The sequence below is a fragment of the Eptatretus burgeri genome, chromosome 1, assembly GCF_056783735.1.
Source record: "Eptatretus burgeri isolate ZD-2024b chromosome 1, Ebu_testis_v1, whole genome shotgun sequence".
Classification (NCBI taxonomy): Eukaryota; Metazoa; Chordata; class Myxini; order Myxiniformes; family Myxinidae; genus Eptatretus; species Eptatretus burgeri.
In genome coordinates, this window is record NC_140961.1 from 28,782,219 (window position 1) to 28,799,159 (window position 16,941).

At 40.4% G+C, this 16,941-nt stretch overlaps 1 protein-coding gene across 4 annotated transcripts in view; it reads right to left on the reverse strand.

Moving 5' to 3' along the window:
* LOC147034126 (proton-coupled amino acid transporter 1-like) overlaps positions 1-16,941 on the reverse strand; it is a 97,148-nt gene that overhangs the window by 24,239 nt on the left and 55,968 nt on the right. For all 4 annotated transcript variants that reach the window (XM_085876898.1, XM_085876889.1, XM_085876880.1 and 1 more), the window contains one exon: positions 3,164-3,248. In XM_085876898.1, the coding sequence (XP_085733024.1) occupies positions 3,164-3,248 (85 nt within the window). The remainder of the gene's footprint in view (positions 1-3,163; positions 3,249-16,941) is intronic.

Consider the following 16,941-nt stretch of genomic DNA (forward strand, 5'->3'; position numbering starts at 1 on the left):
TACCGACTTTCTTGGACATACTCGTTAAGCCAAAAAGTGTCACTCTCCACCTTAAATGCATATATTGGCTTCTTTCTCTTTGAGTCACTCCCTTTAGGGTATATTCCACAGTATAAAGGCAGTATGAACACAAAGGACATTGCAAAGATATCTTCCTGCATTTTGTGGGCCTATTAAATGACTGTGCATTTGTGTGACGTGCATACAAACAGTTACGTTATCACATGAGGAAATGGGAGCGGTTAGCTCTGATCAGGGCTCAGAACACCGCACAATGGTTACGCAAACCCTATGGAACGGAATCCTTTGGAGGTATGAATGAGGTACAGCTACTTTCCTTTGTAGGGTAGGACAGGGTATGGAAAACTTTTCTGTGCTTTGATTGATCTATAAAGTAAGAAAGTCCTCGTTTGACTTCTTCGCTGAGCTGTCCCTTCACTTCCATGTGCTTATTTTTAAATCCCATTTCTATCAATACGGTACTTTCTAAATGACGTGTTCTGCGCCAGAATGCTCGGCGCATATGTACGGAAACCCCAGGAAACAGCGGCGTTTGGGGCATCATAAAATATAGTGTGTCAGAGAGAAGTATCGTTCCTTGAAACAGCTCACAAAGCTTCTGACATAAGCTGGAAATACTTGGAAAAGTACCTCACGTAGAGGGTTGTACCTCTGCACAGCGAAAGATTTGGAGAACTTTCTCAGCTCATTGAACGGGAAGCTGCTCGTACTGCAAACTTCTGACCATGTGGACCAGTGCAAGAACCGAGTGGAACCCCCTCCCCCTCCCCCAAACGGATCGCTACTAATGAATGGACTGTATATCTGGATTAGGCGCTTCTGAACACTCATGGGAAGGACATATTTAATGCAAGTGATAATTATATTGAACTGTTTGATGGGGATGTCAGTGTTGGTGATGCTGTGATTGTTGAGTTATTGGAACTCTTGTTCAATGTCCTGCACAAAAAGTTATCGCACATCGCTTTTTTGGAATTTGTGAATACTTTGCTTTTGTTTGCGTTGAGTTCTATGACTGTGTTTATGGTAATGATGACAGGTAGGTGATCAGAAGGGAGTTGTTGCACTGTTCTCCACATGGTTGTGGTGCAAAGTGATGGAGAACAACATGTTATGTCTGGTGATGAGTTATTGTAACCAGCTTGGTGTGTGTGTGTGTGTGTGTGTGTGTGCGTGTGTGTGTGTGTGTGCGTGTGTGTTGGTCTGGATCATTCAATATAAACAATAAATTTTGTTGTGTGGCAATGGTTTGGCCTCTGGTGTTTTTGTTAGTGATGGGTGTACCAGGCAGTGTCTTTGACAATGAAGTCCCCCTCTGATGATGGCATTTGGGAGGGAGCGTAGGTTATGTAGTTGTGGTTAGTATTTGGTTGGCACAGTGGGGGATTTATCTGGTGGTATGTAAAATGTTTATGATGTTCATGTGTGCTTTGTTACCAGTTTTAATTTTGAAAGCTTGACATTCAAGTGTGTTGTTTGGTGGTAGAAGTGCTTTTGTGTCTTGTGTGATATCTGAGTATCAAATTGAATTGTGAATGTATATGATGAAGCCTTCACCGTACATGAAGCGTTCAGTCTGTCTGAGCGTATCGGTACATAGTTGGGGATGGTCGATGTTTTGTTTTTCTTGTATGATGGCTACATGAATGTTGTTTATGAGAATGAAGTATTTAAGTTGCATGGCCTTGCTGACGAGGCCGTCTGTTGTATTGTAGGATATTAAGGTTGTGTGTGAGTTTCTGGGGTTGAGGTGGTCGGGGCCCCGGGTTGGTTTCTATGTCTCCAACTCAAACGAGGAGAAAGAGGAGGACTGCTGGAGGGAGGTCACTCCCCAAAGAAGAAAAAAAGAAAAACGTTTGTTGTGGATATGTGATGCATGTGTGAGTGTCTGTGTGTGAGGTGCTCATGTGGAAGATAAGAGGAAGTGATGGTTTTGGTGTAAAGTTGAATGAAATTCTGGATGGAAATGTACACACATACACTTTCTTTTTTGATAATCCAATGATGCTGGCTCCATCATATTATTATTATTATTATTATTTTTAATTTAAATGCAGAGATCACCTTTACATTTCCTACAGATCAGAGATACTTGTGGTGCATAGGATTTGGTAAAGTTCTTAAAACTGGCCCTGAGGAAATTCATGAAATTTGGGCGAGTTAAGAATGTTAGTTGAACCGTGACAAAGAATTCCTGAATGAGAAGAATGCAATGATCGATCAGAAGCGAGGCTTTTCAAGGAGAAATCGACTATTTATGGGGGAGGGGGAGTAAGAAGATGGAAAACATTTTTGTCAGACAGACCCTGTCAATCGATCAGGAATATTGAGCATATATTCAAAGAGCGAAGACATCTGCTGTCATCAGTGCACAAAGTTAGAATGAACAGGAAGTTTGAGGTCATGTGGAGAGAGAGAGAGAGAGAGAGAGAGAGAAGAGAGAAGAGAGAAGAGAGAAGAGAGAAGAGAGAGAGAGAGAGAGAGAGAGAGAGAGAGAGAGAGAGAGAGAGAGAGAGAGAGAGAGAGAGAGAGAGAGAGAGAGAGAGAGAGAGAGAGAGAGAGAGAGAGAGAGAGAGAGAGAGAGAGAGAGAGAGAGAGAGAGAGAGAGAGAGAGAGAGAGAGAGAGAGAGAGAGAGAGAGAGAGAGAGAGAGAGAGAGAGAGAGAGAGAGAGAAGAGAGAAGAGAGAAGAGAGAAGAGAGAGAGAGAGAGAGAGAGAGAGAGAGAGAGAGAGAGAGAGAGAGAGGAGATATTAGCATGAGCATGATTAGGAGACAAACCACACATACTGGAAGAGGAGCCATGAGTAGATATGAGGTTCAGATATTGAGGCTAGCAGGCAAGTGGGAGAGGTGGGAAATGGAAGAGGAGGCAAGCTGTCGGTGATGCGTGATACTTCTACAATGTGAAAAGCAATCTATTGATGATAAGCTGTTAATAGCTGCAATACACGACATACCATTATCGTTGCTTCGTTGTAACGACGTAAACATAAACAAAGAAAAATGAAAATCATTATCATCACAAACTAACCTGAAATGCAGGTACAATTTCAGTCCTGCCGCATACATTTTCAGCCTTCGGGATGGTATCGTGACATTGTGCAGGCCCTCCCCCCCAAACATTCATAAAAAAATTCATTACCTGCTTAAGGTTGTCTGCAATGAAGACAAAGTATGCGCTGCAGAATCCGAGCTGGGTGAAGATGAGCAAGAAGCTGATGAAGTGCCTAAGAGATTAAAAAAGAAAATGGAAATACGAACATAGTTCAGTGCTGTTACTAATCATACAAACATTGCTTTATCACCAATTTTTAACATCACAAGTATTTGCATTTCTAAAAATAACATCATCAAACCCTTGTTATCAAATATGATTTAAAAGGTTATGTTGACATGGAGTTTTTATTGGAGAAAAATATTTTAAAGTATAATGCGATTGATGAAACTTTTCACCAATTTGACAAAATGTTCTCCTGTTACACGTACAGTACATGCATGGCACATCAATGTTACATGGTGATGCATTGAAGCCATCTGTGTGGAAATATTTGGGACAGTTACGCAGCCATTTCATTACCTCCACCACTGAGGGTGGATGGAGGTTTTGTATTTACTCCTGTTTGTTTGTCTGTCTGTGAGCAGGATATCTTAAAAATTATGGATGGATTCAGACGAAACTTGCTGGACATGTTTGGTGTGCGACAAGGAAGAATTGGTTCAATTTTTGTGAAGATCCTGATCTGGATATGAAAAAAAATATTTTTAAAAGTGATTCTTCATAATTTAGAGATGGGATAAAAAAACGATATGTAGCATGATGCGGTATTTCAAAATGTTGTAAACGGATTATGACGAAGCTTGATGGCTCAGTTGGGTTCGTGACAAGAACAAGACGATTACATTTTGGTGAAGGTACAGATGCAGATCCAGCCGATCAGTGAGCTACAAGATGTTAACTGCTCAGCATGGCACAGGTATTCGCTCTACCGAATGCCGTTCCAGTTAAACATTCTTTGACATATTTTGTAAAGTTAATGCAACCCAGATGTTGAGTGGTCCAAAAATGTTTTCTTAATTACAAGGTAGCAAGTCTGGACAATGTGGGGGGAGGGGAGGAGGAGAGGTATGATTTAGAACTTTGAAGCCCATCTCTGCTGGAGTAGTGGTATCATATTTACCATACGAGGGCATTATCATGCAGTCGATAGTAGCTATGCACAAAGCAAACCTGGCCATGGTTTGTGTATCGTTTGTTCCACTTCATTGGCCACATCAATGCAGCACTACACTTTGGTGGTTTTCCAACATTCAATAAATTCCGCATTAATTAAAACATTAATGCTCCAAAGCACGATTTTCATAAGCTTTCTAGCTGATTGCTGAACCTTGTTACCCTCGCCGAAGGAGATGGTATTGCATTTTGGTCCGCTGGTTACTTGGTGAAATCTTTTTTTTAGCCAAGTATGTTGGTCTGTAGCATTTGTCTGTCTGTTTGTCACATGATTTTTGGCCACAGTTTTCAAGCAATCATTTTAAAAAAAATTGTTGTGTAGGTGACCTGCCAAGGATGGCAAAGCTAAATTTTGGTGAATATCCGAATCCGGATACGGATCTGAGAATTTTTTAAGTGATTCTTCACACCATTGAGAGATAGGGCCAAAATCAATATGTAGCACAATGTCTCAAAAGGTTACAGATGGATTCACACAAAACATGGTGGACAGGTTGGGAGTGCCACTCGGAAGAATTGATTCAATTTTGGTGAAGATCTGAATCCAGATCTGGATACGATAATTATTAAATTTTTATCTGATTCTTCACCATTGAGAGATGGGGCTAAAAACGATATTGCATGATATCTCAAAAAAGTTGAGGGCGGATTCGGATGAAACTTGGTGGACAGGCTGGGTGTGTGACAAGGACCAATTGATTAGATTTTGGTGAAGATTTAAATCCGGATTCGAGAATATTTCAGGTGATTCTTCACCACTGAGAGATGGGACCAAAAACTATGTATCGCACAATATCTCAAAAAGTTGTGGATGACTTGTGACAAAATGAGGTGGAAGAGTTGGTGAGGTAACAAGAACAAGCCGATTCGATTTTGTTTGAGGTCCGGAATCAGATCCAACCTATCAGTGGCATACAAAATATAAACTATTCAGCATGGCAGAGCCTGTATGTTCCTTATGGAGTGCCGTTCCATTTTGCCAAGTTGTCACTCTATGAGTGATTCTTCATTTCTCTGTTTGTTTGCTTGTCCGCACAGAACTTTCGTGATTTTCTCCGCAACTGCTTGTCGGATTGAGAGGAAAATTTCACCATTGGTGCAACGACTCATGTATAATGTTTTAATGATAATTATGATGTCATAGGTCATGTGGTGTGGCAGCCATGTTGGAAAAACGGAGAAACTTTGGACCTCCATCTCTGAAACCGCACCAAGGGAAAAATTGAAATTTGGCACGTAGCAAGTACTCATGGGGAATGAGTGTGATTTTTTTGGTTATGACTTCATCCATGCCTTCGTGATGACGTCATAATTGCATATGTATAACGCGACACATCCGATCAGTATGAAAAATTTTGAGGGTCATCTTGGGATAAAATGGTCCATAAAATTTTTTTGATGATGTCATCGGTCACGTAATTCCACAGCCATGTTGCTTAAAAAAAACAAATCTTCTCTGAAATGGCTGAATCGGTCATCACTGCCAGCATTTATAAAGTTGCAGTTCTAACTATGTCTCTTATTAATTTCAGTCATGAGCAAAAATATTGGCACCCATGTACTTTTTTCAAACAATGCACTATTTCTTCCAGGAAAATCTTGACATTTAAAAATCTTTTGATATCCAGAGGTATTTCTTTGATTTGCAATGGAACAAAACAAAAAAAAAAAGTTGAAAAAATTACTAAATAGTTGCTTATTCCACACAGAAATCCTAAAATAGCCCGGACAATATTATTGGCTACCTTTTGGAAGTTGTTGAAAATAATTAGATTTCAAGCAGGTGATTCTCCTTTACTTTGGAAGAGAACTCACCTGTGGTGAGGTGCAGGTGCCTGCAATATAAAAATCACTTTCATCCAGTTTGAACAGAGAAAAGGAGTCATTCTGATGTTTTGTGTCACTGTGTGTACCGCAACGAGCTTGGAGAAAAGAAAGAAAACCAGAGAATTGTCTGAGGAGGTCAGACACAAGATTGTAGCCAAGCATGGACAATCTCAAGACTACAAGTCCATCTCCAGAGACCTTGATGTTCCTGTGTCCAACGTACACTATGTTATCAGGAAGTTTAAGGCCCATGGCACTGTAGCCAACCTCCCTGGACATGGCCGCAAGAGAAAAACTTGATCAAACATTGCAGCGAAGAATTGTTCGAATGGTGGAGAAAGCACCTCGATCAACTGCCAAACAGATTCCAGCTGACCTTCAGACACAAGGTACGACAGTTTCAACTCGCATCATCCATCGCCAACTCAATGAAAGGGGGTTTATATGGAAGGAAACCCAAGATGACAGAGACAGAGAGAGACAGAGACAGAGACAGAGACAGAGACAGAGACAGAGAGAGAGAGAGAGATAAGAAAGTCCGAATGGAGTTTGCCAAAACACACCTGAACAAGCCAGAATCCTTCTGGGAGAATGTCCTGTCTACATATGAGACCAAATTAGAGCTTTTTGGCAAAGCACATCATGTCTGTTTACAGAAAACAAAATGCAGCCTTCAAAGAAAAGAAGACCTTCCCTGCAGTCAAACATTGAGGAGGTTCAGTGATGTTTTGGGGTTGCTGTGCTGCTTCTGGCACGGGGTGCCTTGAATGTGTGCATGGTATCATGACATCAGGAGATTAGCAAGGCATTTTGGAGTGCAATGTTCAACCCAGTGTCAGAAAGCTGGGTCTCCGTTGAAGGTCATGGGTCTTGCAGCAGGACAATAACCCTAAACACACTTCAAAAAGCACCCAGGAATGGTTCAAGACAAAACGCTGGACTGTTCTGAAGTGGCCAGCAATGAGTCCAGATCGAAACCCCATTGAACACCTTCAGCGAGATCTGAAAACAGCAGTTGGGAGAAGGAACCCTTCAAATCTGGGAGAACTGGAACAATTTGCACACGAAGAGTGGGTCAAACTGCCAGTAGATAGGTGTAGGAAGCACTTGCCTGCAGTTGTTTTGTCCAAAGGCTGTGTGTGCGACCAAATATTAAGTCGAGTCGGTCAATAATTTTGTCAATGCCATTTCTTTTTATTTTCTGATTTAAAAGGATATATTCAGTTCTGAATCAACAACTAAGGTTCTCTAATATTAACAGTGAAATAAGAAATTGTGAAGACAGTCAATTTCAACTTATTTTTGGAGAAAATTGCGAGTTGTTTGAACAAAGTGCAAGGGTGCCAATATTTTTGGCCATGACTGTACATAACACAGCAGTGCACAAACGCCACATAAAACTACACAAACACCACACAAAACAAGTCTTGGCGAGGTTCTGCAATCTCCGATTTCTCTTTTTTGTATAATTTTTTGTGGTGGTGAGCACAAAGGTCTCGCCATACTGTCTCACTTTTCATGGTTCTCATCAAGTATTTGAGTCGACAGCCAATTTGAAAAAAAAAGTAGGCAGAAGACCTTCATTTCCGAGTGCAGTGGGGCATCACCTCGGCTTTTCATGAAGATATTTTTGTGAAATGCTTGAAAGTAATATGTGAAGAGGTCAGGAACTATCACTGACGGTACAGTTCAGGAGCATGCCTCCTCCTCCTCCCCCTGCCCCCACCTCTTACCCCCAGGGCCAATCAATTTTTAATATCCTAAATGCTAACTCCTGCATTCTGAGCAATTAAAGGGGAGGGTTGGGGGGGTCACCAGATATTTTCACCCTTAAAATGTCAAAATTTATTGTTCCACAAAACACTTCCACAGAAAGCAATGGTGGCTTCCCACCCCAAACAAGAACTGTGCGAGGAGTGACCGACTGTCCTCAAAAATATTTATTTTTGACAGCATGGGCTGTCAGTAACAAGTTACACTTTTATCTGAGGTTTCAAACTCTGTCCAGTAAATTGTGGGATCTGTGTGCACGTCGGCATCCTGTATTTGTGTTGGAGTCACATCCATGGCATGCCCTGCATTGGAAACTTGGTTCACCTGAATGTGAGATTTTGTTGGCAGTTTCATTCGATTTCTCTTTTTTCAGCCACAAATACACAGCAGTTTTGACAATAGCTTGATCTTCTATAGAATTGTGTGCTGGACTATTAATACAAACATGGACAATGGCTTAAAATGCATGAGTCAGTCAACCTGTTTCAGAGTCTTCTTTTGACAGTTTTCAAGGTATTGGCACCTCTCAGGTCAGGCATTTGAAACGGGAAGTAATGCAACTAACTCGGCAATATATGCAAGATCAGGGTAAAGTGCTTCATCGTGGCATTTCTCAGAAGGTGAGTCAGCAATTATTCAGTAGCAGTCATCACTGCTGTTCCAGACGTCACATCTTCAGGCATATTTGGCTTCATAACATCGTTATGTGATATTTCATCTCCTGACACTGTGCTTTCAGCTCCATTGTCCTTTTTCTCTGAAATCAGACTTATCTTGCTGGTGGAAATGACTTGCCATGTCTTAAATCTGCTGGTTACCACATTCCTTTTTTCTGGGCAAGAAGGTGACGGCAAGGTGACCGAATCAATTACAAAAGAAGAAACAAACAATGAGCAATCTTAGAAGAGTCAGTCTATGTTTGCAAAGAGTCATCCACATATTCACACAAAGCCTACACTTCTGTGAATATCGTGCATGTTTCGTGTATTTCTGAGAACATCTTGAACATGTACAAGGACGTGGGGTTCGGTTGTCTTTCAACAACATAAGTTGTCTTTTGTGGATTAAATTAGTAATCATCCTGAGTTTATGCCTGGCGTTTGCTTAATGTTTAGGGTGGCAAGCTTGGGATCCGAGGGTCTTGAGTGTAAATTAATACAAAGTTGAATTAATACCAGGTGGGGTTGACCCAGCCTGTCATCCTTCCAAGGTTGGCAGAATGAGTACCAGCTTGGTGGGATGAATGAGCCATTTGAGTATCCTGTGTCGGAGTGGTGACCCATCCAGGATTGTGCCTAATAGCCCAGGAGACTGCTTAGGCAGCACCGACGCTCTGTACAGAGAGTATGGTCCTAATGGATGGATTCTGAGTTTGGTAATGGGCATGTTACAATGCGCACGGGATACAATCCATGTTAATCCCCTCGGACATCAATCCGTACAAAATAGAGATTTGTTCAAACATGAAGGGTTAAAATTCAACATCTTATGGTAACCGCTTGGATTATGGTTGTGTCTATGGGGTGGTTGCTATCCATGCGACAATATTGTAAGAGGTGTACATTCAACTCAAACAACACATCGCCTTCGAATCAAAAGGTTTGAACTAACAAAGGTTCAATTATCAGATAGAACCTTTTGATTCCAAGGCAAAGAACAGGAAGCGGGAACAGACTTTAGCAACATCAAATAACGGCTCATTGTATATTCACCTGCCACAGTTCAAAAATAAAATAATTGTCTATTTGAAGGCGAGACAATGTGGAATGTACCTTTTCATGTTGCCGGTATGACGTAGTCCTCAATAAATCCAGTCTTTCTTCGTCTACTCCATTCCATTGTAAATGACTGCATAGTTCGATCGGTAGCCTACTTAAACCAGTAATAATCTAAAGCAAATTGGGTGCATCTAATTGCTAAAAGGAACCGAAATTAACCTCATCGAGTCATCAAAATAAACCAAAATAATTGGACCACTGGACCTGTAGCTTACCTGGGCCCTGGCCTAATGTTGTAACCCAAATTTGGGAGTTTGGAGAAGAAGATTTTTAAAAGAAATAATGCGATTTTCCAAAAAGTTGATTCAGTCGGCCATTTTGACACACTTACGGTCACGTGATCGGCATGACTACCATAATTTCATTCACATCCCTACCCTGGCTAAATGTTGCAACCCAAATTTGGTAACATTCTGACTGGTGATTCCAGCAAAAAAGATTTTTTAAGGAATTTGAACGACCGCCATGTTGACACACTTCCAGTCACGTGATCAGCATGGCATCCGCAATTTAACATCAGGACCTTGTCTGTCCTGTTGTGACCCAAATTTGGTAGCATTCAGACTGGTGGGTCTGGAGAAGAAGATTTTTGAAGGAATTTACGAGATTTTCCCCAAAATTTAACAAGTCGGCCATTTTGACAAACTACCGGTCTCGTGATCGGCATGACTACCATAATTTCATTCACATCCCTACCGTGGCTAAATGTTGCAACCCAAATTTGGTAACATTCTGACTGGTGATTCCAGCAAAAAAGATTTTTTAAGGAATTTGAACGACCGCCATGTTGACACACTTCCAGTCACGTGATCAGCATGGCATCCGCAATTTAACATCAGGACCCTGTCTGTCCTGTTGTGACCCAAATTTGGTAGCATTCAGACTGGTGGGTCTGGAGAAGAAGATTTTTGAAGGAATTTATGAGATTTTCCCCAAAATTTAACAAGTCGGCCATTTTGACAAACTACCGGTCTCGTGATCGGCATGACCGGCAATCTAACATCCTTACCCTCGCCTAATGTTGTAATCCCAATTTGGTAGCATTCTGACTGGTGGATCAGGAGATTTTAGAAGGAATTTGCGTGACCGACATTTTGACACACTTCCGGTCATGTGATCAGCACAGCCTCCACAATTTAACATCAGGACCATGTCCGAATGATTTAACTAAAATTTGGTAGCATTCTGACTGTTGGGTGTGAAGAAGAAGATTTTTGAAGGAATTTACTACGTTGGCTATTTTGACCTACTTGGTCACGTGACCAGAACAAGTTTTGGAATTCCTGCTACCAGTCAGGAGAGGAACGTTGCTGCCAAATTTCAGGCAGATCGGCCCGGTAGTTTGGCCAGAGAAGTCGAAATAGGAGACTGACGGACGGACGGACAATGCGCAATGACAATACCTTATCTGGAATTTAAATTTTAATTCTAGATAAGCCAATTAACCTTGTCTAATCACTGAAATTAACCTCATCCAATAATCAAAATTGACCTCATTTAATCACTGAAATCCATCCATCCATTGGGACCATACTCTGCAGAATGTGGGTGCTGCTTAAACAGTCTCCTTGGCTATTGGGTACAATCCTGGTTGGGTCACCACTCCGACACAGTATACCAGCAAGTTGGTACTCTTTTTGCCGACCTTGGAAGGATGACAAGCAGAGTCAACCCCACCTGGTATTAATTCAAGAGCCGAGGGGGATTTGATCTCAGGATCTGAGGATCCCAAGCCCACCACCCTAACCATAAAGCCAACACCAGGCATAATCACTGAAATTAACCTCATCCAACCATCAATATTAACCGAAATTAATCTCGTTTAAACACTGAAGTTAACCTCATCTAATAATTAAAAGAAACCAAAATTAACCTCATCTACTCATCAAAAGGAACCAAAATTAACGTCATCTAATCAAAAGGAAGCGAAATTAACCTCATCTAATCAAAATAAACCAAAATTAACCTTATCTAATCATCAAAATAAACCCAAATTAACCTCATCTAATCATCAAAAGGAAGCAAAATCATCTAATCATCAAAAGGAAGCAAAATTAACCTCATCTAATGATGAAAAGGAAGCAAAATTAACCTGATGTAATGATGAAAAGGAAGCAAAATGAACTTGATGTAATGATGAAAAGGAAGCAAAATGAACTTGATGTAATGATGAAAAGGAAGCAAAATTAACCTCGGTTAAATACCAAAATTAACCTCATCTAATCACCAAAAGCATCCAAAATTTACCTCATCTAATCGTCAAAAGAAACGTAAATTAACCTTGTCTAATCATCAAAAGGAACCAAAACAAATCTCTTCTAATCATCAAAAAGAAGCAAGATGAACCTCATCTAATCATCAAAAGGAAGCAAAATTAACTTCATCTAATCATCAAAAAGAAGCAAAATTAACCTCATCCAATGATGAAAAGGAAGAAAAATTAACCTCGGTTAAATACCGAAATTAACCTCATCTAATCACCAAAAGCAACCAAAATTTACCTCATCTAATCATTAAAAGAAACGTAAATTATCCTCGTCTAATCATCAAAAGGAACCAAAACAAACCTCTTCTAATCCTCAAAAGGAAGCAAAATTAACCTCATCTAATCGTTAAAAGAAACGTAAATTACCCTCGTCTAATCATCAAAAGGAACCAAAACAAACCTCTTCTAATCATCCAAAGGAAGAAAAATTAACCTCATCTAATCATCAAAAGGAAGCAAAATTAACCTCATCTAATCATCAAAAGGAAGCAAAATTAACCTCATCTAATCATCAAAAGGAAGCAAAATTAACCTCATCTAATGATGAAAAGGAAGCAAAATTAACCTCATCTAATGATGAAAAGGAAGCAAAATTAACCTCATCTAATGATGAAAAGGAAGCAAAATTAACCTCATCTAATGATGAAAAGGAAGCAAAATTAACGTCATCTCATGATGAAAAGGAAGCAAAATTAACCTCATCTAATGATGAAAAGGAAGCAAAATTAACGTCATCTCATGATGAAAAGGAAGCAAAATTAACCTCATCTAATCACCAAAAGCAACCAAAATTAACCTCATCTGATCACTAAAAGCAACCAAAATTTACCTCATCTAATCATCAAAAGGAAGCAAAATTAACCTCATCTAATCATCAAAAGGAAGGAAAATGAATCTCGTTTAAGCATCAAAATTAGCCTCATCTAATAACCAAAAGCAATCAAAATTTACCTCATCTTATCGTCAAAAGGAACGTAAATTAACCTCATCTATTCATCAAAAGGAACCACAACTAACCTCTTCTAATCACTCTAAGCAACCAAAATGGACTGGTTTAATGAACAGACTCTTTTGTAGTTAGTGCGGTGTACGTGGTGTGTTTATAAAATTACTGAAAGGCCTTGGAATTCAGTTTTATCTGTTTATATCCTCGCTTACCCTTGAAACCATGTGCCCTGTGCTCGTATCTTTATTGTCATAATTCAATCAGCCAAAATTACTAATCGCTTTCCTGATTAGAGGAATGTTGAAAATGTCCATATCGCTTTGGTGATGTGATTAATGCGGGGAAACCAGTCACGTGGTGATTGGGTCATGAATGAAAAAAACACTTATTACACTATTTTGTTCCTGCAATTAATTTCTATTTTGATATATCATAGTCTGCACAGAACGTTGGTGCTGCCAAAGTAGTTTTTTGGCAAGAGTTATACTGGGTAGTTTACCAGTGCCTTCCCAGCGTTGTTTGTCCATGCTCTATCCTATTAAATGCTAAACGTCAAGCAAGGAAACAGCACGCACCTTTTTTGTTTTTAACAAAGACTTTGGTACGACTCGCCCGGGGTTTGAATGACTAACCTCCCAGACTCAGAGCGGATGTTCTACGCATTGTGCCTAGTCTGGTTACCGTCATGAATATCCTCAAATAAATAACCTCAGAGTAGAGTTTCATGCATGACAGAACATCACTGCAAATAATCCGTACTGAATTAAACTGCTTCCTTGCAGCGATTTGACGAGCCAAAGCACACATTGCTTTGTGACCTCTGAACTTCTGGTCCCCCATCGCAGAAACCAAACTACCTTTGACACTGAAGACCATTGGTGATCCCTGTTCGTATTGATTGTGCTTCGATGTATTGGTGCTGGAGATAACTCGCTTTTCTTCCTCGTCGAAACACACTGCCACATCTTTATTATCCACCAGCAATACATGATAGCAGTCAGGTCCCCAAGCTTAACATTCATCCGAGGAATGGCCCATTCGGTCATGCAATGGCCTGCACCCATCCGACGGTTTATAATTGGGTCGAGAATCAAACCCAGACCAGATAGCCTTGAGGCAAGTGCACATCTGCGCTATCCTGTTGGACTTGCATTCAATAATTTTAAATTTAAATTCAATAACCACTTTCAGTTCAAAATTGTCATTCGACAGTGAAGCATCAGGAAACCTGTTTGTGGCAATATGCCAAGCGATACCATGCATTGAACATGGTGAAGAAAGGCTTGTGTGCAGTTCCTGGAGGATTGTGCATTGAACTCGGTAAATTCTTGCTTTTGTCACATCATGGAGTTTCATCGAACAACTCCACAGGGTGGCTACAAAGTGGGGATCAGTATATTTTGAATGTTCCTTTTAATTCTTTGTCAAGGATGATAAAATAGTGACTTGTACAGTATTTATATATATATACAGTGAGTCCTCGCAATACGTCGTCCCGCTATATGTTATTTCAGTTGAACGTCGTTGATCTTTCACTATTTTTGTACACAATACGTTGCTTGTTTCGCTACACGTTTGTGTTGCATGTAACTACTTTACAAAATGGTAAACTGGGAGTGACGTGGTGCCTTCCCGCTAAGCACGCTGGGAATAACAATAATAGTAATAATAATATTATGTAAACTTATAATGCATACATATCCACCCATATAGCCTGGTGTTGGCTTAGTGGTTAGGGTGGCGGCTTGTGATCCTAGGGTCCTGGAGTTCAAGCCCCGTTGGCCGCTGAATTCATACACCAGGAGGTTGACTCAGCCTGTCATCCTTCCAAAGTTGGCGAAATGAGTACCAGTGTACTGGTAAGGGGGACACTGCATCAGCGGCATAGCCGCGTCCCAACCAATGATGCAACCAGCAGCCACAGGCTGCACTCGATAGAGAGAGATCCACCCATATAGGGTGTTCAAGATGCTGAAAAAATTACATATACAAAATCATGAACATAATACAAAACAAAAACTAAAACAACATTCATCTCATATTAGGCAATAGCATCAACTAAAACACCATTCATTCTGGTAGCTCGACTAGAAGGCAAGGGCACACCAGTTCCTGACAAAAACCGGTTGGAAACGGCAGAATTTAAAAGTCCACATGCTCGGCCCCAAAGGACCCTGTAGACTTCACAGACAAATCAAATTAAAAATAATTTAAAAATTAAAATATCCAGAGGCAGACATGGCCTTGGCACGGAAACAGTGAAATGTCCGAAAGCTCAATAATCACCACCACTCGCTCTGCATATGTGGAGGGAGTGCTATCGCACTGTAAATTGGTTGCAAGGTGTTCGCTCAGGTCTGTGGTTGCAAAGAATGAGCTGTGTCCGTGGTTTCCACAACAATACCACCACCTGGAGGCAACGCAAATGGTGTTCCATACCAGCAGAAGTGGCCTGTAGACGTGCAGACATAATCTCGCTTTGAGCGTGCTGAGCGAAGCGGCCTGTGGATGTGCAGACACTTTCTTGCTGTGAGTGTGCTGATATGAGCGGCCTGTAGAAATGCAGACACGTTCTCGCTGCGAGTGTGCTGAGCCAAGCGGCCTGTATACATGCCGACACGTTCTCTCTGTAAGCATGCTGGCCAAGCGGCATGTAGATGTGCAGACACATTCTCACTGCGAGTGTGCTGAGCCAAACGGCCTGCAACGTGCCAACATGTTCTCTCCGTGAGCGTGCTGTGCCAAGCAACGATGGTTGCCAAGTAAGTAAGGGACTGAGCTACGATGACCTGAAAGCACTCGAGAGTCAGCGAGCAAAGGAAGACTCAGCAGCATTGGAATCTCCCCCAGTGAGAGTTTTTACAACAGAGAGACTTGCTGAGGCTTTTCAGTATTTCAAGAAGGGCATGGAAATTCTGAGTAAGGAGGACTGAAGCAGAGCTAATATGTGCAAGCAAGTCAATATTGCCCTCGAGTGCTACAAGGAACTCTACAAAGAAAAAAATAAAAATGCAAGACAACAATCATTGAACTTTTTTTTCATCCTCAATAAAAAGTACAACCATAACCTCAACCAGCATCAACTCAGGAGACAGAGAAGGGAGGTGGTGGTCGACCCACCACCTTCCTCCCCTATTTCCCTGTGACTCCACCTTACTCTACTGCTTCAAACCATCTCTCCAACCATCACTGGTGAAGCCTGGTGTTGGCTTAGTGGTTAGGGTGGTGGCTTGGGATCCTAGGGTCCTCAGTTCAAGTACCGTTGGCCGCTGAATTAATAATACACGAGGGAGTTGACTCAGCCTGTCATCCTTCTGAGGTCGGTGAAATGAGTACCAGTGTGTACTGGTGGAGGGGCACTGCATCAGCGACACAGTCGTAGCTTCCAAGAAATGATAGCTACCCTGGCAGTTAAGCTGCCATACACAAGAAGAAGAAGAACCATCACTGGTGAATACCCGATTGTTTAAACTCCTTTCGCTTTAATATACTGTCTTCATTATTATATTTAAATGCTTCTAAAAAGTTGTCTCAGAGGGGAACCAATTTTTCCAGGAATGCATCCCCCACTTACAACATTCATTCCAAAGGGAAAATACGTTCTGATATACATTATTTCATTATACATCACACTTTCCATAAAGGAATCTACGATGTAGAGTGAGGACTTACTGTATTCAATATATATATATATATATATATATATATATATATATATATATATATATATATATATATATATATATATATATATATATATATATATATATATATATATATATATATATATATATATATATATATATATATATATATATATATATATATATATATATATATATATATATATATATATATATATATATATATATATATATATATATATAGTATCCCCCAAAAATATAAAACTTTTCATCTGCAAAGAGGATGGTCATAACATATATGTTTAAAATATATATGGTTGGATAGAAAGCGGAAAGGTTGAAGTTTATTGTACCGATGTCAAAATTGCCACCAAAATTTAAATTTTGGGATAGAATCGTCGTTTTATTTTCGACCACATGTTCGACGTAGGCTCCACGCTGTCCGATCACTGCCT